The sequence below is a fragment of the Impatiens glandulifera genome, chromosome 7 (genome assembly GCF_907164915.1).
Source record: "Impatiens glandulifera chromosome 7, dImpGla2.1, whole genome shotgun sequence".
Taxonomy (NCBI): Eukaryota; Viridiplantae; Streptophyta; class Magnoliopsida; order Ericales; family Balsaminaceae; genus Impatiens; species Impatiens glandulifera.
The window spans coordinates 49663808-49688739 of record NC_061868.1 but is presented as its reverse complement, the minus strand read 5'-3'; the positions used below and the strand labels follow the sequence as shown (position 1 = coordinate 49688739).

Sequence of the window (24932 nt, the reverse complement as noted above, 5' to 3'; positions counted from 1 at the left end):
AGAAACAGAAGACTTATCAAGCCTACCAGAATATCACAGGACCATCCACAAGAACAGTTTGATTGCACCTATTAGCATGCACTATATGGGTGGACCAGATATGCATGATTTTGACATTTCCTAATCCTCATATGATATATTTGTTCTGGAAGCCTATTCTAGCAATCTAGGAAGAATTTAACTAGAGATATAATGATATAGAACTGTCAAATTTAACTAGAAGAAGAAAATATGAAGTACATTTATGAAGTAAACAATTCTTTATAGTAATAAGCAAGAGATCTATAGAAATAAACCTGTTTGTTCATTGGGTCCAGTGTAACGCAAAACACTTACGTGTTGTCTCATGCAATTAAGCTAATAATTATTTCTTAAATGATTTTAGTGACAAGAAATATGGTCCTACGTTTCTTAAAATGTCGATGTATGTATATTTACGCAGGACTTGGCATGTGATAGGATTTCCTAAATGCGGATGATCTAACACCATGCATTTAATTATCCACATAATTCCTTTGCCTGTCATCGTCCAAATTCAACACAGTAAAAGATACTGAGGAACAGATAAGAATATACCGTTAATGGGAATATATCCTAGCTAAAGGTTTCCGTTTATGTAAGACTCTTTAAGATTTTGCAAGGCTTCTCGGATCGAGGCCTCATCCTGGCTGGAGTATTTCAAGCACATCAACCGTTGAGCAACCTTGTAAGCCATCTGGATATCTTGATATTGATAACTGTTCACCTCAATTCTCTTTGTTTCCTTTGAATCAAAGGAGATAAAACAAGAATCCGAAAAAGAGGGGAGACCAAATCACCCAAGCAAAACATATTAAATAACATTCATATATATATATATATGCACAGTTACTTGGAAGATAAAGTAAATAATGCTAAAATGATGCATGGATTTTCATAAATGCACCTTTAAATTGATGCAAGAAATGGGATATATGCCTAGTTGCAAGCATACATCATGTAACTCCATTGACTTTTCGCTCATACAAATTTCTGATTAAAAGACATCGATTTTTTTCCTTATTTAGGATGATTGATGGTCTCTATTATATTTTTGAATTTTTTTTATCTAGCTGATTGACGTTTGATTATCTATTTGAGAAGCAGAAAATGACCAACAGAATCACAGAAATGTCTCCTTAGGGATCTTCCAGAAACTAATTTGCAATTCTGGAAAAGAATAAGCTTAGTTTACTGAAAATTTTACCTTTTCCGTAACGCGTGATGTGATTGTTTTGGCTGTTTCAATCACCGACCCAGGTAACCCAGCCACCCCTGCTAGTAGGAGGCCATAATGTGGTATGTGTCGTGGTCCATCCTTGAGTTCAAACTGGTTTAGAGGAAAAAGAGTGTCTAATTGAAATAAAAATAAGGAAATACTATACTAGAAAAGGGGTTTGAAATAAAAATAACCTTGAAATCCAAGCGACTACTTTTTATGTCAACATGAAAATGAAGGATCTTAACATTAGGATAGATGGTGGCCAGTTCTGATAGGTTTTCCACATGGGTTGCAAAAAGGGTGTACCTATAAAAATAGATAAAGAATGTGTACAGAGATTTCAGCCTATTAATTCCACAATTATAGGAATTCCTAAAAAATATCTAATCCAAATTGTCTTATTTACAATTGAAAGAATAATTCCTAATGTTACAGAATAAGTACAGATTCTGTAGGGGGGGCATAGCACAGAAGCGCAGGATGGAACTTCTTTGATTTTATAGGAATTTAACCCTTGTATTTGATAGAACAATCTTTAATTATAAGAAGATCCATATAAAACAGAATAAGAGGGCAACACTAGAACCATTTATCTGCAAGCTTTAACTATTCATTTGTTAACAAAATATCAAGACTACATAAGGTTGATTTTAATGGTCTGGGTAGAAAGTTCTCTATCAGTCAAGGTTTCCACCAACATGAACATGAGAATGGTCTTTTGCAACGTATAAGAAAAGGAAAAAGAACATCCATAAGACGAATCCTGGTTTCTGGTTGTAATCAGCAAGAGACTGAAAACAGTTTGTATATTAGCATGCTCTTAATGAAATGACGCTAAACTGTTTTCCCAAAAAAAAAAATCAGCATGCTCACAGATTAAAAAGCACACACAGTATAACCAAAACTGATAGTAAACCAAATAATTAACTCTACTCAATCTACCAAAGAAGTATGCCTCCATTCGATGAAGAAAACAAGTAGCCTTCAAAATTTCCCAGCAAAAGAAAACAGATCAATTACTTACGCTTTAAGTTGTAGAAGATGCTCACAGCAGCTCCATGCTATTGAAAATCCATCAGAGGATGATGTAGCTCTTCCCAACTCGTCTATAACTATCAGACTCCTAAGATAAATAGAGAATCAAACGGGATTTGTTTGCTAAACTCACTATTCTGTAACAAGTAAATTATTATTACCTTGGGGAGACATTCTGCATTATGAAAGCCATCTCCTTCATCTCCATCATAAACTGGAGAGAAGGATAATTTTTTTCAGTTTTAATAATTACCAAAGAGAAAATACCAACAAATAAATGCTGCATCTGATAACAGAGTAATACATATAAGCCCATGTCAGAGTTCTCAGCATTTCTCAGGAGAAACAAAAGATACAAGAGGTGATAAAAGGGATTCTGATTTAGGTACAAGGAAGTTGTTCAAAATTCATCCAAGCAAATGAGAGAGAACTGCAGAAGATCTGAGATTATGAAGGAGTAAAGTAGAAAACATTACCATAAAAACAGAAGCATCAGGAGAATTACGTTAAGTTCTTGTTAGAAGGGAAAAAAATGTTTTATCACCATCTCACTCTGTTGGAGTATTACAAATGTTTGAGAAGGCATACCGTACTAGAGTTCGACTCAATATTGTCAGCTGCTCCCATCCTCGTGAATATTCGGTCAGTTACTCTAATAGTTGCAAAACGGGCAGGAACATAGCAGCCTATCTGAGCAAGGATAACTATTAGACAAACTTGCTGAAGATAAGTACTCTTTCCGCTCCTGTAAGAAATGATTCAAAATCTTACTTAATAAGAAGAGAGAACTGAAAAACTAGTTGTCGAACTAGGTATTAGGAATCATTAAGGAACATTAGAAGGCAAAATAATTGTTTTGAAAAATATATAAATGTTCTTTCCAGAAATGTATCTTTCGAATTACATTTTCTTGGTGTAGGAAATGAATAAATAATAAGGAAAAAAACATTCTAGCAAACATGTAGGATGACTAGAAATTCAACATTCTAAATACACATTTTTGAAGTAAGTGTTGTGTATCGTTCACTTCAACCAGTGACATCATAAGTTAAAGGGGAGACATTACCCAGGCATGCAGTACAGGATGCCAGGAACCTGAGCTTGGTGGGAATATGAGTTTATCCTAACCCAAACAAATATGTTTTACATGAACCAAGTGACAATTTTATTTGTCATTTCCACCTAGGCATCGTCATAGATTCTAATGAGTAGGATCAAAACAAGTAATATAACCACTCATCCACAAATGTGCCTAAAATTGCAGACACAATGCCCATAAATAGCAACTAAAACTTCAAGTAGGCTCAAGTGGATTTGTAAAAGAATTGATATGGGCAATTCTGTGAATGGGAACAGGCAACAATGCAGAAGTCAACTAATTAATGAATTCTCCTCATAGAACAAAGTTAGTTTTCTCTAAACTAAACATGCTGCTAAATTAACTTATTTGGAAAAGAAAAAGGCAGCACAAATCAAGGGAAAAAAATTCTTACATGTTTGGGCCCATGACAATTACCATGTTTGATGCTTCAGAAAGAAATATACTGTTGGGCTGCAAGAAGAATATAATATTCATTCCATGAACACATAGTCTACAACAAATTGTCAACATCTAAGTCATTTCTATTCTTTAATTCAACAACATGAATGCAAAACCAGCCATAAGAAAAGAAAATGATCACATACAACAAAGTCATTATGTATGCTCTCTAGGATAGGATGTCTCCCAGCATCAATTGCTAGTGGACCATCATCTGCCAATATGGCACAAGTCAGCATAGAATAACCAACTTTTTGATAGAATTCAATTCAAATTATAGTTACATCCAGCTACCTGTGAATTGAGGTCTAACATATTGATCAACTGGCTTAGTGGATATTGTTTGTGCAAATGAGTTAACTAGCATATCTAGAAGGCATAAGACCTCTGCAAGAAGAGTAAGCGCTGAGACATCCTCTCTTACGGCATCAACGAGTTCTGAAATATACGAGAGAACCAAGCAAGATAAGGAGTTTAACAAGATTCACATAGAAAGCATAATAATGCAGAAACTAGGCATCAAATACAAATTCGGTGGGATGTCTTGATTCAAATACATTTGTCATAACAAGTGAACACACAAAATTTACAAGCACAGAAGAATATGTGGTTTTTTCTTCAGTTAGGAAATAAAATTCCAAATAGTCTTAACTTGTATAAATAGATGGGTAGATACAGAGGTTCTTCAAACAAGTAGCAAAAGTATCTCCATTATGTTTTTAGCTTCTGTTTATGTAGCTCAGAAGTTTGCATGTTTGTGAAAGCTGCTTAACCAAAAAAATACTGTACAACTACCAGAACTCTTGCAAATAACTACTAACGTTTATCATATTCAAAAGTTAGGTTAACTGAGACAGGGGTGGAATATGAGTGGTGAGACAAACTAAGTTTTACTCTAAAAGGTTTTGTCAGGAAAGATGTTGTTGGGGCTTGTCTCTCAATTTCACTCTTGAAGAAATTAGCCATAGACGATTGTCAACTTTTGTATATTGATTACGAAGCCCCAAGTGTTGGTCACTGATATGCTCTGTATGAACATTCAGTTTTCTCATTTTATTTAAGAAAAAGACTTATCAAGAATTTAAACTCGGAGCCCAGTTTATGAAGATTCCCATTAACTCCAAAACAATTTTAGTGGAAGTCACAAAACAAGCAAGCCGACATAAATAGACTATCTCTGTTTTAGAAGTTCCAGCAGAGAAATTATTTAGATTATGCCATCTAAGTTGTTGTACGTGCATAAAGGGTTGGAGGAAAATGATACCAGGGACAAGAGAAAAACAGGCTAATAAAAATACTGTGCAGGATTTAGCCAAACCTTCTAAGCAAAGTTCTGTACGGACGTAGCATTCAGCTGCAGAAGACTTGTTCCTGACATTTAACTGGATACGGAGTAAGTTACCATGGGAAGAATTTATATGACATGACATTTGGGATGGAGAAGTAAAGATATCAGTACTCACAGAAGAAAGCTCCAGAGTAGTGCAATGCATGTTATTTCCATGTTTCACAACCTGAACCATACATGTTTACCATTCTATTCAGGTTTCTTTACATCTTTGAAACTTCAAAACGAATGAAGTTGCTTGACAACCTGGATGAACTTGCTTGGAAGCTTTCCTTGTATATCCTTTCGAGGAATGCTAAAATAGAACCCTTGCCTATTGTTAAAAGGGATTTTCAAATTTGGCAACATGAAGTCCTCGCGATACTTGTTTGCAAGCTTGTGTATGGCTGTCAATCAAACACTGGTTGGTATGCTAGTTGAATCACAAGCCTGCAAAAAAATATATTGACAATACCTTCACTTGTGTCACAAAAAGATCTACGTGCAATATCCAGAAGTCCATCTATTCCAGCTTTGACTGCAAAGCATTGTTGCGTCCGGGCAACAAATGGTACCCGTGCATGAAGCACATCTTCATCAATCACCTCTCCAATTCTTAAATAAGATTTATCAGTTAGCAAATATAATCTTGATAATATAATCAGTTTATTGTATGTGACTGACTTTCTACTTAGTTTTGACAAAGCTCATAGCTAAACAAAAACAGATTGATGAGGCATTTTATACTGCACTGTAAAATAGCATTCGCTTTGAAACCATGTTAAAAGCAGAAGCAAGCCTACAAAAAATAGTAAAATACATAATGAAGTCATACTTTTTCCTTATGGTAGCATACTTCTCATTCTCACATACAGATTTGTAAACATTTCCAAGGAGATAACTCTTTGCTTCCTTGAGCACCTGAGACAGATGAAAGCATTTGAATCACATAGGGAACTACGTGATTTCATAAACAATGAAAAATCACCATTTTATATGATATACCTTTGAAAGAAGTGGCAATGCATCCAAGGCAGTTTTTAGAAGAATGATACTTGAAATTAAGATCTGACTCTTTCTAGTGTTATCACTGACAAAAGCTTCATTGGTAACTCTTTTAGGCTTGAAGCAGAAATGGCAAAGTACCCTATCTGGACAAAGATACAAGGATTAAAAAGTTAATAACTTCAAGAATTTATTCTCTCAAGACTGAAAAATTACACTGCTAACAGTGTTTTCCATTCACACACCAGTTTCTTTGGGAAACTTTCGGAGAACTTCGGTGAGACCAAAAAATAATTGTTCATTGCTCATTATTTCATCCTGTGCAATAATCAAAATGATTTAGAATACCACATGAGTTGCACCATGACTCTACAGTCTACACCAAAAAATGTCTTTTCTAACTTGATGAGTATTGGAGTTTGATAAGAATGTGCAAAAATAACTTATTGTAAGAACAGTATCCCAGATCAAAGAACAATTAAAAGAAATATATATTTAGGCTTATTTTGATGTTGCATACAATAAATACAAGTATTTCAAAACTGACCAAGCTATCAAAACGAGCATTTATAGTTTCAATATCTTTTAGCGGCTGCAGAAGATTGGCTCTAAGAAGTCTAGTCCTGCACAAAGTTAGAACTTCGGTTTACAGCATCATATCATGATCTGCAGCCCAATATAACATTGTGAAACATGTTCTAAACAAACTAAAATGAAACATGCCCTCTTATCATTTCCTCCAGGAAATATAAGAACAAATGAGATCCATGATTTAGAAATGGCTATCTTGTCATATTTGTGACATTTCTGCTGGATGTATTACAACTTTTTCTTAGCTACATGAGTTCCAAAATCTGATTTCCTGCTTCAATAATCCTAAGCTACAAAGGTGCCAAGTTAGACTTAAAATGGGCATAATATATGCTTATCATCTCCGGGGGATAAGTCACACTTATTAATTTTCTCCCTGTTGAGCTTGCTTTCGCTTCTTCTTATCTGGTCACCAGATTGAGATTTACACAACTCCTCTTGTAGAAATTTGAGAGAGAGAAAATAGTATTTAGATAGTTAGATAAAGTTTACACGAGAAATTAAGATATTTAAAGGACATTGAGTGTACACAAACGGAAAGCTATTTATTCTAATAGAAAAGTGAGATCAAGCTGGAAAAGTGAGAAAATAAATAAGAATGGTTTTGGTTTCCAAGGACGATGAGCTATAGTTGTTAATTTGATAGAAAATACCAAATGTTTTCTTCAGTTATTGATAATTCCACTTCCATTTTTGAGCGATCAGCCTGCATATTCATAGTGTAAGAAACTGATACTGTACGTACCCGCCAATAGTTCTTGTTGTCTTCAACATGTGGAAGAGACTTCTCTTTTTTTCAGTTGTTCCCCACAGACTAACATGCAGTGGATCGATGATTTCTAAGTTATGCACACTGGTAAGTGTAAATATTTACTGTTATTTATATAAAAACAAAATTGTGGAATACTTTTCCATTGTCTTGAAAGGAAAACTTGTGCAAGCTAGATTAGAAATTGGACCTTGTAGCATCAATGTTCATGTGGTCAAATGAGCCATTGAATGACACCTGCCATGGACAGATTTGCACACATACAGTTAAGCTCGAAGCAAATGACATTCTTGTGTGGAAACGTCTTGGGTTTTTCATAAGAAAACAGATTGCCAATATAGCAGAAGAAAATGCAGATCTTTTGGAGGTTTAATTTATTGTCAAACAATGGCAGTGTTCACATGAATTGGCTTATCCACAGTATATGTTGAGGTTCTTGGCAGATTGTCCCTTATCAAATTTAAAAATATGATAGATGAGCACCCTAAAGTTATAAGTGTTTCATTTATTGCTCAAGAAATTTATTCTTATATTCTTATAAAGGGTTACATATCCATCACTGCATACCAAAAGTGAGTGACTCGTAATGATCACCCCTTTCTCAGCTTCTATCCTGTGAAAAGTTAAATTCAATATGTAAGTGAGGAGAGCTACATTTGAGGAAAGAAGAAACTTGCACAGTATTTACTGAAATTCCATGTAGGATTAAATCAAGGGCTCCTTTGGTGTTAAAGTTGAAGTGAAGGTCATGGCTGTGAGGGGTTAGCTTTCAACATTAAAAAAAAGGCTCCTTTGGTGTTATAAAACTATATAAAATTTTGAAGCAGAATTCATCGAAATAAATGTGATGAAAATGCCGGAAAACAATGATAGGATAGCAGGTAAGAAATTGTTTTAATTATTATATTTTCTTTGAGATATTCATTGAGGAATTCCTGATTCAGTGATTATTTCCCTAGATTTAAGAAACGATTTTGCCTTAGCACCATCGTTAAAAGCTCTAATATCATAGAAGATGTAAACCTGATAAAATAATTTAATATCATATCAAAAACAGTACAATTACAAATCCAGGAGATAAAGCTCCATGAAGTTGGAGGACTTTCCGAGACATAAAGACCAAACACAATAAAAGTGAGGGACTTCAAAAGATTTTCTTTGGAAGAATGTCTAAATGAATAAAGTGGACAAGTGGCAAAAAGGAGACAGGATTGAGAACAATAATTATTTTCATAAAATGTCAATCCTAGGACAAGATGGAAAACTTAATACTGCATAAGAATAAAGGACACCAACAGTAGCTCCTATAAGGATGCTATACATATCAAGTGATACAATTGTAGGAAAGTTAGAGAGAGATGTGATAGCTTATTATAGAATTAGCACTTGAGTACCAATGAACTCAATAGTTTCATAATACTCGAAAAGTTTGGAAAGATTATTTAGTTGAATTTTGCACTAACGATGTTTCTACTGCAAGTGGCATGTCAACCATATTAAACCAGAATGATTTAACTGCCTCCTATGATGACAAATCTGCAGACTTAAGTGTCCTACTGACCAGCCCTATCAGTTAAGCAATAATCTAATGAGGGCCAGCAAGGAGACAATAAAATAAACGTATGATCCATTTATGGATACAACATCTCTCATACCATGTACCACAAGAGTTCAACATGCATCATAAAGCTAGAATGAAGATATAACCAACTAGATAAAAGAAGACGAATCTAATAGTGAGACAAATAACACTCCATGCAGTCACAGCTATACTTCCTCTTGAGGTGAAGAAAAACAGGAAAGAGTCGTGTTAGTTTTTGTTAAATAGAAGTGGATTTCTAAAGTACCACTTGATAGTTGCAGAAGCTGCAGCCAAGCAAAGATAGTATTGCTTGCAGTAAGTATCCAAATTAAGTGCAGAAGGCTCCTTAGCTGCTAAATTTTTCACCAGCAATGCTCCCTTTGACAAAGAAGATCCCCATAATAGTTGACAATGCAAGTAGTAAGTCATTAGTTTTGTAAAATAGTGTAGAGGTAAAACGACAATGGTAATGCATAAGAATCTCATAACTACCTTAGTGTCGTCAAAGCAACCACGGGCCATTATGACCTACAAATTTTAGCAGAAATCCAATTATGAACTTTACCATGGAAAGATCTGAAACAAGATAAATATATATTTTTTGAATGTAGAAAGTTAGCATGGCACCCCACAACCATAATTTACACTTCTATTTAAGGCGTTCTAAGAAAAACAAGATAAATATAAGGGGATAAAAGAGGTAAGACGGACTATGACGTGTGGCCAGAAGATAATAACAAATTAGATTTGGATAATATGCTTTTTTTAAAGGGTGCAACCATTTCAATAATCCATATAAATGTGATGAAAATGATAATTATGTTTATATAAAGTAGGTATGTATAATTAGTTGAATATAGTATATATGATCATGATTAAGACTTTAGGTATGAACTAAAGTAAAATAGTCTTTACCCAAACAATGTAAACTAGATTGGGATTATAGTTTTATTAGGACTAAATAAAAGTGATTATACATGAATTATCATGTTACGAGCACAATATCAGGATTATCAAATGATCAATTTAATTAGTCTATTCTCCCATCCCATTCTCTCTTGGTCTCATCTCCTTCTCTTTGTTTCTCATTCATATTCCCCTCTATATTCTCCTCTCCTTCTAACCTAGAAAATAATCTCTGTCTAAATCATACAAGAAACACCATTCATATACCTTCTTAACAGTAGGGCGAAATTTATCTACAAGCTCTGATACTCCAACCATACCATCAGCCGCCAACTTGTTAGGAGGAACGATAATAACCATTGGTTCATAGAAATGAAGCAGTGTCTTCGTGTTCTGATAGGAACTGCTGGTTTCAATGTACTGAGAGAGATGAAGTGAAGCTGACCTTAGGTCAAAAGCAGCCACTCCAACCTATAAATGTGAATCATGTAATAGTCAATCAGCAAGCAGGTTTCAATGTGATACAATTCATAAGAGATATTCGGACAGGGAGAGACGTAGAGATGAAGAATAAAGTGTAGCTGGTAGAGTTCAAATGTCTTAGAACAAAGTGGTTCATATTCAGATCATTTGTCATAGAAATCGCTTAAGTAATCCTATTCCTAACGATCAGAATTGAGGGATGATGGCTTAATAAACTACGTCTCGAGGCCTTGAACGGACAAGAACATCATCTACATGCACTGTGCACACGAACTGCGTGTATATCTCTGGTGAAACATAAGCAAAGGAGAGAGGCAATAGGGGAGAGATATACCTCTTTAGCCCTATTCTCGATCAAACCGAGTACGAAACTTGATCTTTCTCCTGCGTCGTCTTCCATGGAACTTCTCTGGATCGCAAATTGAGAGAATTTTGAAATGCGCGCGAGCTTCTACTCTTATAGTGACGGGTAAGTTACCAGGGTTATTGGTGAAAGCGCGCGTATAACTAAATGAACCGCCGGTCTGATTTTAATAAACTAACCCTAAAACCCTACATTGGGGAGAAATTTTCAAATAAAAACTTTCACATATTTCATATCAAACAAATTTGAATGATTTATAACCATAATTTAATATTTAATATTAAAAATTAATAAAAATAATTTAACCTTAATAATTAAAAATCCTTTCAATTTCAATTTGGTTGTTATTGTGGTGAGGAAATTTGACAAAATGACCCTTGTAATAATATGGGTAAATGAGTTGGTGACTAACGCATAATTTTAAATGCGTTGGTGACCGCTTTATATTTTTTTGACGAAATTGTATCTGTCGCTAAACGTAACCGCCGGTTGCGAGACGCAACCGGATGCCATTGTGAAAAGTCCACAATCGCGAGACGCAACCCCGGTTGCGAGAAGCAACCGGCAATCGCGAGACGCAGTTTTTTTCAAAAAAAAATAAAATTTTGCGTCTCGCGATTGCCGATTGCTTCTCGCAACCGGGGTTGCGTCTCGCGATTGTGGACTTTTCACATGGCATTCGGTTACGTCCCGCAACCGGTGATTACGTCTCGTGATAGAGAAAATTTTATAAAAAAAATATGCAGTGGTTATTAGTGCATTTAATTATGCCAGCTCATTTACCGTTTTAGGTCCTTTCGTAAAATTTTCATGTTAATTTTAGTCTTGGTTACATAAATGTGGCCAAACAAGTTTTCAATTTAAATTTGATCAATTAAATCCTTAACCTAAAAGAAATGAAAAATAAAACATTTTATATATAATGCTTAAAGTGACAATAATAAAGACCCGGTCTGGACTGTCATTAATTTCTTCATCCTGGTTGATTCGAAGGTGAAAAAAAAATGAAGTTTAGGGCTTCTCAGGGGCTTGTTCCTCTCCTAGCCTTCAAGCGCACTAATTTCACCCATCACCATCACCAACTGCAACGACTCTGTTTCAGTTCATTGCTCAATAAGGCCAAAGTATTCCAACCTCGAGCTTCCAGTAATGGCGGAAGTAGAGGCAGCAGCAGTTCAAAAGGTCATCCTTCGACACTGCCATTTGTAGCTAATTTTGTTTGTTTGTTTGTTGTTTTTCTGCATTATATTAAAGCTCAGATGGGTTTGCTGCAGATAATTATTTTCTGGTTCCGGGAGCTACAGTAGCCACCATTATTATGCTTGGTGCTCTTCATGCACGTCGACTCTATGATGACAAGAAGGTATATATATATCTTCACTTATACAGGTCTTCCAATTCAAGGAAGATCATACTGCTACTTTACAGCTATAAGACATAGAAAATCTTTGTATAACTAATGGTTCTCTTTTATTACTTCTTGAATTTCAGTCTTGACTATTTGTTATGTGACATAATTAAATGAAATTTATATTGGTAACAGCTCGAAGAAGCAAGAGAGAAAGGGATTCAAATCGAGTTTCGACCTGATGTGAAAGTAATTATCCAAGTAGATTGATGTTGTATTTTATATACTATGATAGTAAATCACCACTCAATGGTTTGTTGAATGAATGCTAGGCTACTTTCTTCAGATTTCTACCTCTCCGGTCCATTTCCAGAGCCTGGGGTTTCCTGTCTGGAATAGTAAGTATTCCATTCTGTCCTAGAAAAGTTAAATCTGTCCATTCCTTACACTCTTGGACTAATTTTGTCTGCCACGATATTCTGATTACAGTGTAGTACTAATTTATGACTTATGAGAAATCATTTTCAGGAACTTCCCATTTGGTCCCGTCCATATGTATATAAAGCTTGGGCTAGGGCATTTCATTCGAGTAAGGAATCATTTCTCCTTTTTATTGAACTATTTCAGTTGATCAAAGATAATAGGGCAAGTTTTTATGGTAAAACGAAACTACCTCTTTTGCACCTCAGACTTAGATGAAGCAGCACTACCTTTGGATGAATATAAGTCTTTGCGGGATTTCTTTGTTCGATCTTTAAAAGAAGGTTCCAGGCCTATGGATGGTGATCCATGTTGTCTGGTAACTGGTAACCAGCATTGTGGCTGTCTTCTTTCTTATGTCTTTATGTCTCTTGGAACTTGTTGGGAATTGTGTTATAAATACTGTACTATGTTTCTTGTGAAATAGGTTAGCCCTGTGGATGGTACTATTCTGCGATTCGGAGAGCTTAAAGAAGCTGGCTCCATGATTGAGCAAGTCAAAGGATTTTCGTATTCTGTACATTCACTCCTTGGTTCAAACCCATCATTCAATATGATAGCTGAGGATATGTCTGAAGAGACTACCAGTCAGGGAAGCATTCAAAAAGAAGAGAATAGGAAGTCATGGTGGAGAATTGGTTTTGCTTCTCCAAAAATCAAAGACCCCAGATTAGAATGGTAACTTCAAATTCTATTTACATGCTAGTCTAATATAAGGTGCATTTCTGGGATGTATATAGCTGAATAAGTTAGAAAGTTCTTGTATTTACAAAATTTTGGCAATGCTTCTGTAGATGAATAAGTGCTTATTAACACATTTATATGAATTAAACTGCAGTCCACCGAGAGGTGTTTTCTACTGCGTAATCTATTTGAGACCTGGAGATTATCATCGGATACACTCTCCTGTTGACTGGAATATTCATCTCCGAAGACATTTTCCAGGTACCTTCAAAACCTTTGTAATGTTTAGGGAGCTGTGGTTCTCCAAATAGTGAATAAGTTTCTGTTTGTTCTGTTTGTCTCTCTTTGCACTTGTATCCTTTGAAAGTGGAAGCCTTTGCAATTTTCTAACTTCATTTATACGAGTCCACCATTTAAAAAATATAGAAATAAAAAAAGTTTATTGTTTTTATGTTATTTTCTTATTGAACTTCATATGCTTTATAATAAACACAGGGTTGGTGCAAGTTCATTGAGAAGAGGTATTTGTTGCCCTCCAAAGGCTAGGCAATACTCTTCTTTAGATTTATATGACCCTCAGAAGCCTATAAGCTAGAAATTTAAAGAAGTAACTTTTGGAGGCATTATTTGCTCTCAAATCTTGCACCCTACTGTTTTCTGCAATTTCTCTTATTGTTTTCCTGTTTATGATAGAGCGGTTTGTCTTCTTTGCAGTGGTTGATAGTTTGTAATCCTAACCTATGTGAAATCCATTTCTTATCATTTCTGCAGGTAACCTTTTTCCAGTGAACGAACGTGCTACAAGAACTATCAGAAACCTTTACACTGAGAATGAGAGGGTAAAATAATTTTCTGGCTCGTCTTGATTAAAAGTTGAAAATATGAAGTTTGATTCTCTTTTGTTCTTAATATGATTTTATTGCTTAGAATCAAGTTACAAAAATGAATTGTCACAACAATATTAGACCCAGTTATCATTTCATTCACTCTACGCAGCAAATGTATTAGCCATTATTCTAAAACAAATTTACCCAATTGTCCAGGTTGTGCTCGAAGGGAAGTGGCAAGAGGGGTTTATGGCAATGGCAGCAGTTGGAGCAACAAATATTGGTTCTATTGAGGTAGAATGTTGCTTATATATAAGTCAGACCCTTCTGCTCGGTTTTATTACTGTTTAACTTTTAATGTTTTTATGTGGATACATATCATTTGAAAAAGAGAAGTAAGTGGATTTTTACTGCACTTTCTGTCAACCAGCTGTGATAACTGAATTGTGGATTTGCAAATGGCAGCTTTATATAGAACCAACCCTTCAAACAAATCAGCCACGAAAGAAGTTATTGCACAGGGAGCCTCCCGAGGAACGAGTTTACGAGCCTGCTGGCATCAGGCTCAGAAAAGGAGAAGAGGTTAGACAAACAGATTTATTTAGTCTAAAGTCTATCGGTTTTCAGATGTTTATGCGTAAACCATAATCCTTTCAGGTAGCTGCATTCAACATGGGTTCAACTGTAGTACTCGTGTTCCAGGCTCCCATATCAAAATCACTGGACATGGATGAGAAAGATTCTTTATCTGCATTCAAATTCACAGTTAATAAGGGGAATAGAATACGGGCAGGAGAAGCACTGGGAAGGTGGCAAAATTGAACTACTGAATGTTTTTTTCCCCTCATTTGGCATTACTTGATTATGCAAAACTTTATTGAGAAAAATGTATGGTGTTCTATATATCAAACTGCCAATGTCAATGATTATTCATGACTATTATCTTATTTGGGTATTTGTCTATTAAAGCTAGATGTAAATAAAGAAAGTCTTGAACACAACTTCAATTGCAAACAAAATATCAGTATATTGATCATGGCAGTCATTACAACACTTATGCAAATGCAACCAAGAACATCTAGATAAAAAACAACTACTGAAGAAGAATAGTAGAAGAATTTCCATCATAGCTAAAGTTTCAAACAAGATATATGACAGGGCTTGAAAGACGCATTTACAATCGAAACTCCTTCGCCTTGCAGTGTATTAAATGCTCTGTATCCTTATCATTCAAGCCTTCAAAATTTTCTCTATATCAGAGTTTTAGTCCTGCATCAACAATTGACCATATCATCAACAACATGAAGACTATAATGGCAAACAGTATCCACATAATTGATGGAAAATGCAAAAAGAAAAGCACACCTACGTCTGTTTGGGGTAAGAAGAAGAAGGAGAGCGCTTATTTCGGAACATCATGTAACCGACGGGTAATACGACTCCGATCATCATGATCGCCGCTCCGATTAGGTATCTTAGCGGGCTCGGCGGCTGGACCTCGATGATTTCATGGAACTGCACCATATTCCAAAGACTCTTTTAGTTTCTTCTTGCGAAAGATCTAGATCTAGATAGAGAGAGAAAACGTCTTTGGTTGCGGCTACAAAAATTATTGGAGAAGAGTGACTTGAGCCAAGCAGCAAGCAAGCATTGTTTCGTCTTCTCTAATTTTCGACAGTTTTTATTTTTAAAATATATATAATTAAATAATAATAACAAAAATAGTCTGTTTTTATAATTTTTGTTTGTCAAATTTGTATTTTGCTGATATTATTTTTCATTCATTAAAATAATAATAATATTTATGCTTTAATGAATTAATAAAATATGTTTTATTGTCATTTTGAGTTTATTGTATTTTTTTTAAAATAATATATATATTAATTTTAAAAAGTATTCATATATTATAAAAAATAAAAAATAAAAATTTATAAAAATAAATAAATTATTGAGTACAAATATTTAAAAAAAAGACACTAACTTTAAATAAATAATTTTTTTTTATTAAAAAACGTCTTAATAACAAGGTTAGGCATAATATACATCAGTCAAATATGATCATTGAAATTATGTCTTTCAATTATACCTCATCCAAACATAATATAACTAGTGATTCAAGATTCACAATCCAAATATTAGGCCATTTTTCAGCAAATCTTATATAATTGACTGTATTAATATAAAATTTAACAATACTACTAGATTAGGCCATTTTTCAGCGAATCTTACAGAGTTGAAGAAAACAAAAATGAACCATTACAGCATTACTACACCATTACTACACGTTCACTATTTTTTTTTTTAATTTAAACTGATAGACATATATAAGATTCATAAAAATTACAATTGCGTAAATTTAAAAATATTACAAAAACAATATAATATTTGAATATTAATATATTATTGTATTTTCTTCTGTCAGACTGTCAGTGTGGAGCCATCGCAAAGCTCCAACAGAAAAGAAAGGTTGGGGGGAGGTTGGGTATTGGATGAGAACCTTGCATCTGTGAGTGAAGGCGAGAGAGAATATGATCAGCCTCTTCCGCAGAGTGAAGACGAGCCTTTCCAAAGTACGCGGATTCGATAGAAGGTCCCTCGAATTGCATCTCGCCGGAGAATCCCTAGACTCCTCTGCATCTCCATCTCTCATCCATGGAATTCACGTCTTCCAGTGTCCCGTAAGCACGCTCTCGCTCTCCATTTATTCGTTTTCGTCATATATTCCAAGCGAGTTGCTTACTATTTGAGAACTATTGTCACTGGATCATCAATGGAGTTTACAGATTCCAAATTACTCTTTTTATGCTGTTTCTAACAGGATGCGCTAGGTATCGTCTCTAAGTTATCGGAAAGCATAGCCTCAAATGGAGGAAATATACTCGGGGCTGATATCTTTGTTCCCGAGAAGAAGCAAGTCTTCTATTCCAGAAGGTCCACCTTTTCATTTTCCTTTTTTATGATTCTTAACAGATTTCTTTTGCAGTATAACTGTTGTTTCACTTCTTATGTATGTTGTTATTCTAAAGAAATTAGCATCCATTCTGAGATTAATTACTAGGATGAAAGGCCTAAATATATTTTAAGAGAGGCAAAAGTAAAATAGGTCTTCAAAAGGCTGGAAAATGATCTTAACATGAATTTTACGATAGAGTGTAAATATTCGATGTTATGGAAGTCCAAAACAAAATTAGAACCTGCCCTATGAATGGTCCATGGATTGTGGATGATAGTCTCTGCAACCTCTTAAGGAGAGAAGAGTTGACGAGGGAAGTTCAAATGTGAAACTAGTTTTAATTCTGACTGACACATTCGCAACCAATCTGCCTTCTTTTTAACTATTTTCCTGCATTTACAAAATGGAGTTCTATTTTCCTGTTGATATGAGGTGCAACCGATAACACTATTTTATATTTCAAGGATGCAGTGAGTTTGTCTTCAATCCTGCCAAATGGCCTCGAGTGAGAATGGAAGAGGAATTCCAAAAGCTGGCAAGGATGTTTAATGCAATGAGATCAGTTGTTCGAGTGCCTTCTCTTGATCCCAAATATAGGATTGCAGTTCTTGCTTCCAAACAGGTTTCTGTTCCAATCTGTCAATCAACATTTCTTCCATTGTTTGGCTGAAAATTTGGGAAAGACAAACCCCATACGAACCAATACAGGAAAGAGCCCTCATTGAAGCCATAACAAATGTTTCTTAGGACCATTGTCTGGTGGATTTGTTGCATGGATGGCAGGATGGGAAGCTACCAGTAGAAATAATTTGTGTGATAAGGTAACAACTGAAAGATCTGTCTCTCTTCAAACTAGTCTGCATACCATGTTGATGAGTTTTGTCTTCTCGGCAGTAACCATGAAAGAGGCCCAAATACCCACGTGGCACGATTTTTAGAACGCCATGCTATCCCATATCATTCTTTGGAAACAATTAAAGCTGATAAGAGAGAGGCAGAGATCCTGGATTTGGTTAAAGATACAGATTTTCTAGTACTTGCTAGATACATGCAGGTACACATAAAATGTTTCATACTCCTTGTTATGATGTTTATCACACTATCAAGCATTAGAGACTCCTTGTTCCTATTTTTATTTAAAGGGGTCAACTTTGTATTAAAAACGTCTGTGAATGCTAGGTGTGATCATTTTACAGAAAAAAAATGTAAAAAAAGGAAAGACAAGATACAAAAAAGAAGTTAGAATCCGATCAAGTCAAAACAATCTCATCATGAACAAATTCACTGTCAATGTGTGAAGTTCCATTGTGCAAAAGGTTAACACCATCACCAATTTTCTCTATAGGTTTTATCAGCAGATTTTTTAAAAAGCTATGGAAAGGATGTAATTAATATTCATCATGGCCTTTTGCCATCTTTCAAGGGTGGGAATCCATCCAAACAGGTTCGCCTTTTGCTATCCTCTTATTATGAATATTACTATTTTCAATGCTTTATCCTCCATGCTTCATATATTCTTAATACAATAGTATATTTTCATTCAGGCATTTGAAGCTGGTGTGAAGCTAATAGGAGCAACAAGTCATTTTGTAACTGAAGAGCTTGATGGAGGACCTATTATTGAACAAATGGTGTTTTTTTTTATCATTTTCTTATACTCATTTGACATTTCTATTGGTTCAATGCATGACAATGGATAGTTTTTTTTCTTCTCTTCCTCCAGGTTGAGAGAGTTTCACACAGAGACAACCTACAGAGCTTTATATTGAAATCGGAAAACCTAGAGAAACAGTGTCTTGCCAAAGCAATAAAATCATACTGTGAGTTACGTGTACTGCCTTATGAAGAAAACAGAACTGTTGTATTCTGAGGTCAATTTATTTGAACATTTTCAATATGCAGACATTTCTAATTGTTTAAAAACTTCCTATGATGCTTAAATCATAGAATTTACTACATTGAAACTTGGGATAGGAGAAATAACTATTATAACACAAGATGTTTCATTACAGTAAAGAAATGCAGATTCTGTTTGAGGGTTTTATTCCTTTCATAAATAAATTTCTTGGTCATTTGAAAGACAGATTGTATCTAGCAGATAAAATTATTTGTCTTTCAATACTTCAACAACAGACATATTTCACATTACAGTATGGTAAACAGGTTGGTCATGTTCTTCTCTCTTGTAGAAGTAGAATTTTTCACCTGAAAAAATTACAGTAGAGGAAATAACTAGTAATCTAAAGCTATCATTCATTAGTTGAGTTATCAAATATTCAACAACTTTAGAGAGCAATCAACACCCTCTATGCTAACACGACGAAGAAGAGTTTGAATCCCATCAACCCATTTTTGCTTCTGATTCTTATTCTTGCATTTGAACTCGAGAAGACCTTGTGATGTCTTAACTCCAAAGAAAGTCTCCATGTTTTCCATTTCTTGTTTGAAAGGCCATGCATTGGTCTCATCACATACTCCATAAACAACACCTGTGTTAACCAAAACAATGCAAGTGAGATTAAATTCTAGCTAGCTAGCTCTAGTTAAGAATGAATTCAACGGTCTTTCATTATATGCTTACTTTTGTTCTTCTTAGTAAAAGTTCCTCCTGCATATTTGTTTTTCATCTTAATCATGACCTGCCAACCAATGAAACATAACTTATCACTTAAATGCGTATTTTCTAGTATTGCTTATTAGTTATTACTTGGATTGCTGGATGTACCTGAGATTTCTTATTGATGTACATGGACACTTGTTTCCTCCTTAACGATCCTGAGAATTCCGAGACAAGCAGATTAAGCTGCTGTCTTAGAAAATAGTTAAATGACGAGGCAAGTAGAAAGCTTACCTTTCTGGTTGTGATGGAGTAAGTCGCCTTTAAAGAAAGGATCTTTTTGTTCTACCATTTCACTACCGTTAATCTTGTCGGAATCAGCCATGGTCTTGTCATAAGGATTTATGGTGGCGTTCTTCTTTGCTTCCTTTGGTAATCGTGCCTTCAAAGCAGCCTCTCCTCTCAAAGCTAAAAATTATATGATAATTCATTATTCATTGCCCCAAGTATGAACGTGGAGTGATTCTTCTTCTCCAATGATAATGATAATAATAATATATTACCTGTTGCAGCAGCAGCTGTGTGAGTCATTAGATCGCTAGGCAATCGAACGTCAACAGCAGATCGGACGGCGGAAGCCACACGATCGTGATGGGCACCTCCCGATTCTGCCATCTCGATACAATGGGATGCCAAGAGCTCCGTGGCCGATGCAATGGCCGCACTCATTTTAGTGGAGGATCCCTCCGCCTTGTTCTCTTCGGCAGCCACGGCTGCCAATGCGGTGGCGAGTCCGACGATGGAGATGGCGGTGTGGAGACGAGCATTCTCGACACGGGCCTTGTCCTTCTTCTTCATGGTTGCATTTCCAGGAGCCTTGTGATGAAACCATCTTCCTAGTGAGCTCGTTCTCTTAACAGTGTTAACATTCATTTCTCTGCTAGAATACTGCCAATAGTATATAGATTAGAAGAATTAAGTATTAAAAAAAAAGAGTAGGAGATGGAGAGGATGGAACTTACAAAAATAGGGGTAACAATGGTTTCAGCAGCAGGGACAAGAACTTGTTGTTGTTTCTTATTATGGTTATGGTGGGATAAGGCTTTGGAAATTTGAGAAGCTGAGAGACTCCAAGATCTTGAGAGGAATTCCATTGGTTCCTTTGGTGTCTGTGGGTGAGGGATGATGTTGGGAAAATGTTTGGTTGTTGCATCCATCGTCATCATCATCCGATGATGATCATCTAATTCAACCTCTTCTTCTTCTTCATAATCTTCTCTCACATTATTCATGGTTAGCCGGTTTAACGGATTATTCTTCATCTTCCAACCACCACCCTCCATGAAACTGGTCTTTCTTTCTTTCTTTCTTTCTTCTATCTATGAAGAGAATGAATGAAATGAATTTAAACCCAATCAAAGATCCTTATGATGATGATGATGATGAATTGGTGATCTTTATACACTAGGTAGAGAGGAGATGAAAATGGAGAGAAAAGAAGAAGAAATATTTGGGTTGAAGAAAAGGAGGAAGGGGGGACATGATGGGATTAGAGAAGGAGGGGATGTCGGACATGATAGTATCTCTCGTGCTTGGGGCCGGCATGAATCTAGGGAGCCTATGGATGTGTTCTTCTTTTTATTTGTACCTTTTTTGTGTTTTCATATTCTTCTTCTTCTGCAATACCCTCTCTTTAGAGAGAATGCTGGAGGAGGAGGAGGGGAGGAGGTGACAAAGATGATGATGATGCGTCAAACCTTGCTGTTGGCCAACCAATAATTTGTTAATTAATTAATTAATTAGGAAACAAGAATCCTGGCTGCACGGACTATGGGTTTCGCAACATACGTGCAAACATGCTCTTATTACGCGCTTATTATTCTAAATTAATTAATTAATCGACCGCCCAATCACGTTGAATATATCATCCCACTTTATTAGGATGATATTGCTGGAAATACAACTAAGCCCATATTATACCAAATAATCGGAAGCTTATTAGAAAGACGGAGACCATACTCCTTTGTCTCTTAAACGAATTAAATTCTTTTAAAATCGGTTACAAATGGGCACACATTTTTAAGTCCTATTACGGAAAAATCTTAATTTTTCAGCTTATTCTCAAATGAAATGACGAAGTTGTTCCAGACTAACATATTCAAGACATGTTGCGGTTTCATCATAATTCACTATTTCATTACACTGTAAAAATTGAAGTTATTCCAGACTAACATATTCAAGACATGTTGCGGTTTCATCATAATTCACTATTTCATTACACTGTAAAAATTGAAACGTATCTTTTAATTTAATTGAATTGTAAAAATGTTACAAATAGAGTTTTTTTTTTTAATTTAGGAAGTTAGGATTCATTAACTCACTTCAACTAAAACAAACGTTACAAAAAATCGAACTCATAATATTTAACTTTTTAGACATTAAAGATGCGGTAATAACTAAACTAGACATTTTATTTTGGTTAACTAATGTCATAATTCACTCACGTACTACATCCCACGAGTCTCTCTCCAAGCAGACAGATAGACATTATTATTCATCCACTTCCTATACTAGGGATTTCAACTAGTATTAAAATCCCAACTTGGAAAGAGCAAAAGGAATAAATGTGACAAAAGGAGAGGCAAATTTTAGTTTATTAACAATAATGGCCATGTCTTAATTACTTAACTAATGGATTGTGTTTTCCTTTCACATTACAACCTTATATTTTCAAAGTACTGCACCTGTACATAATGTCGGACATATATGTCTTGCATTTTTTTCTGAAAATATAAATGTTTCCTATTCTGCTTTGTTTGTAAACACTAAGCTTCATAGCTCTTTTGAACAATAAATTATAAATTTTTTAGATTTTTTTATTGTGTTTAAATCATTTTCGATAATAGATGGACCATTTAACAGAAAAACTGTATTTTTTTTTTTTTTTACATACAACTTAACTTTACATTTCTTGATGAAAACATCAATTAAAAAAAGAAAGAAAAGGAAAGACAAGGATCCATATTTTTTATTGACATTCACAAATTAAGAGCAAACTTTCAAATTCACAACCCAAACATAGAATAATAATAAGAACAGGCCAATTGGGTTCCATTCCCTTTTTATGCATAGTCATCAGATTTTGGAATTGCACTGTGTGATCCAATAAAGATATCACCATAAATGAAACCAGCAAGTGCTCCACCAACAAGTGGGCCGGCCCAATATATCCAAATCTGTGACAAATCCCCGCTAACCACAGCCGGCCCAAATGATCGCGCAGGGTTCATCGAACCGCCGCTAAATGGACCAGCAGCCAATATGTTAGCACCAACTATGAACCCTATAGCAATTGGAGCAACTACTCCGATCGAACCCTTCTTGGGATCGACAGCCGTCGCATACACAGTGTAAACAAGCGCAAATGTTATCACGATCTCCATTACTACCCCTTCCAACGCGCTCATCCCCGACGCAACCCCATGAGCCGGAATACTCTGTTAAATTCATTTTAGTCATACAATATATTAAAAAAAGTTTGTGTAAATACAACTTACCAAACCATTAGTGACGAATTTGAGGAGGAGACAAGCAACTATAGAACCAAGGCATTGGGCAACCCAATAGAACAAGCCGGTTAGAATGGTGATGTTGCCACCTACAGCCAATCCGAGAGTGACAGCTGGATTCAAATGGCCACCCGAGATATTAGCCGCTATGGAAACCCCGACAAACAGGGCAAATGCATGGGCAATAGCTATTGCGACTAATCCAGCCGGGTTCAATGCTCCATTAGATTCCAGCTTATCTACAAAAACATACATAAATACATATAATAAATAAACTTGTAATAATGTATTAATTAATTTAGCATTATGTACATTTATGTTACACTTACTAAAGGCAATGGCAGAGCCAACGCCGGCAAAAACAAAGAGAAGCGTCGCTATAAACTCGGACACGTAGGATTTTAGCGACGTTTGACTGAAAGAGTCGCTAATAGTACCAAAAGCTAACTTCACCATTTTAGGGCCTGTTTGGTTGTTAATTAGAGAGGGAAAGATAAGTGAAATGGGAAGACTTATGACTTGTGATTAGACAGCAATTGAATTTATATAGCCAAGCAAATGATAGGTTTGGCAAACAGGTCATAAGGGGCAGGGCACCGTCCTTTCGTCATATACAATAAAATAATAATCAACCTACAAATAAGACAATAATATTGTGTGTATTAAACTTAAATTAAAGTGTTAGGAGTAAAAATATTATAATATCAAGCATGAAATTGTCTTTACTTTTAGTTTTTCTTTGTAAATATCACATAAATTCATAATAAAATATTTAAATCAATCAAACTACATCAATATTAATACAAGTTATATGATTTTTAAAAAACACCAAATAAAACCACCCACAATTCATTCCAAGTCGAGATTCTCAATAAAATGAGCTAAATCGATTTTGAAGTTTCAATTTTTTTTTAACATATAGGAGGCATGACAAATGTGCAAGGAAGTTCATGGCTAATTTAGTCAAAATTTATGAAGTTTGTGGGGAAACTTACCATATTTGTATTAGTTATGGGTAATTATGAATTCTTTTTCATTTTAGGTTATGGGCAATAATGAATTTTAAAGTTAAAAACAAGTTTAAAATAGTACCGACCCACCGCCCTTGAATTGAGATGATATCATTAATAATTAATAATGAGCATAATGACAATTAATTAGATAATATTAATATACATGGAGACAACAACTTTATGAAACTAATGATTTAGATAAACATCACTCATCTAATTAAGCATCCCATTAACTAATTAGTCTCATATTTATGTGGAGAGCATCCTATGGACCTAATGATTAATGGGATTTACAAATTAATGGTCTTCTTTCATTTGTTTGAAATGAAAATAGTTATAATAGGATTAGGCCAATTTTTTTTTATTGTATAAATATGTTCAATAGGTATAAAAAATAAATTTGAAATCCACTTTATTTCATTTCATTTCGAAACCATTAATAAGATGTGTTAGATGATCTCAGTCATCTCAACTTTTTAATAATATTATAACTCACTAATTAATATAAAAGAAACACAATTATCACTTACCAATATTAATATTAATTCAAATTCATACTAAGCCTTCGGATATATGTATAGTAATGTAGATATAGAATAATAATATTTATAGTAAATTTAAATGGTTGTTTGGTTACATAATTTTGTATCTACAGTATT

General features: G+C 34.8%; 6 protein-coding genes across 8 annotated transcripts; 2 read left to right on the top strand and 4 right to left on the bottom strand.

The window, feature by feature from the left end:
• Positions 1-277: 277 nt before the first annotated feature.
• LOC124944491 (DNA mismatch repair protein MSH4) lies at positions 278-10953 on the bottom strand. The gene is made up of 24 exons (XM_047484750.1): positions 10813-10953; positions 10263-10466; positions 9582-9617; positions 9355-9467; positions 8075-8120; positions 7698-7744; positions 7484-7591; positions 6695-6770; positions 6393-6465; positions 6148-6293; positions 5978-6063; positions 5618-5757; positions 5410-5549; positions 5279-5329; positions 5134-5197; positions 4110-4253; positions 3962-4029; positions 3769-3827; positions 2864-3020; positions 2437-2489; positions 2265-2363; positions 1432-1546; positions 1226-1348; positions 278-763 (listed from the first exon to the last, which is right to left on the bottom strand). Exons 1-24 carry the CDS (start codon positions 10876-10878, stop codon positions 599-601), a joined length of 2379 nt encoding a protein of 792 aa, XP_047340706.1. The 5' UTR covers positions 10879-10953; the 3' UTR covers positions 278-598.
• An 853-nt stretch (positions 10954-11806) lies between these two features.
• LOC124910356 (phosphatidylserine decarboxylase proenzyme 1, mitochondrial) lies at positions 11807-15144 on the top strand. Its single transcript, XM_047450990.1, has 12 exons — positions 11807-12024; positions 12117-12205; positions 12386-12439; positions 12523-12588; positions 12719-12779; positions 12880-12989; positions 13098-13348; positions 13509-13615; positions 14126-14193; positions 14398-14475; positions 14647-14763; positions 14839-15144. The coding sequence occupies exons 1-12, from the start codon at positions 11847-11849 to the stop codon at positions 15001-15003; spliced, it is 1344 nt and encodes a 447-aa protein (XP_047306946.1). The 5' UTR covers positions 11807-11846; the 3' UTR covers positions 15004-15144.
• A 42-nt stretch (positions 15145-15186) lies between these two features.
• LOC124910357 lies at positions 15187-15822 on the bottom strand. Of its 2 annotated transcripts, none has more exons than XR_007096410.1 (2): positions 15551-15692; positions 15187-15450 (listed from the first exon to the last, which is right to left on the bottom strand). XR_007096410.1 is itself a non-coding variant. In XM_047450991.1 (2 exons), the coding sequence occupies exon 1, from the start codon at positions 15703-15705 to the stop codon at positions 15547-15549; it is 159 nt and encodes a 52-aa protein (XP_047306947.1). In that variant the 5' UTR covers positions 15706-15822; the 3' UTR covers positions 15187-15450. The 2 variants fall into 2 exon arrangements, 1 of the variants encoding a protein (XP_047306947.1); XM_047450991.1 differs by having other exon boundaries at positions 15547-15822.
• A 797-nt stretch (positions 15823-16619) lies between these two features.
• Positions 16620-19217, top strand: LOC124946175 (formyltetrahydrofolate deformylase 1, mitochondrial-like). Of its 2 annotated transcripts, none has more exons than XM_047486744.1 (8): positions 16620-16859; positions 17000-17112; positions 17606-17756; positions 17882-17955; positions 18029-18188; positions 18480-18578; positions 18679-18765; positions 18858-19217. In XM_047486744.1, the coding sequence occupies exons 1-8, from the start codon at positions 16710-16712 to the stop codon at positions 19002-19004; spliced, it is 981 nt and encodes a 326-aa protein (XP_047342700.1). In that variant the 5' UTR covers positions 16620-16709; the 3' UTR covers positions 19005-19217. The 2 variants fall into 2 exon arrangements, with proteins under 2 accessions (XP_047342700.1, XP_047342701.1); XM_047486745.1 differs by having other exon boundaries at positions 16717-16859; positions 17599-17756.
• Positions 19218-19287: 70 nt separating this feature from the next.
• On the bottom strand, positions 19288-20983 carry LOC124910149 (VAN3-binding protein). The gene is made up of 6 exons (XM_047450765.1): positions 20729-20983; positions 20255-20639; positions 19986-20159; positions 19860-19909; positions 19716-19773; positions 19288-19623 (listed from the first exon to the last, which is right to left on the bottom strand). Exons 1-6 carry the CDS (start codon positions 20981-20983, stop codon positions 19403-19405), a joined length of 1143 nt encoding a protein of 380 aa, XP_047306721.1. The 3' UTR covers positions 19288-19402.
• Positions 20984-22591: 1608 nt separating this feature from the next.
• On the bottom strand, positions 22592-23747 carry LOC124946079 (probable aquaporin TIP-type). Its single transcript, XM_047486642.1, has 3 exons — positions 23590-23747; positions 23249-23499; positions 22592-23188 (listed from the first exon to the last, which is right to left on the bottom strand). The coding sequence occupies exons 1-3, from the start codon at positions 23714-23716 to the stop codon at positions 22814-22816; spliced, it is 753 nt and encodes a 250-aa protein (XP_047342598.1). The 5' UTR covers positions 23717-23747; the 3' UTR covers positions 22592-22813.
• Positions 23748-24932: the final 1185 nt, after the last annotated feature.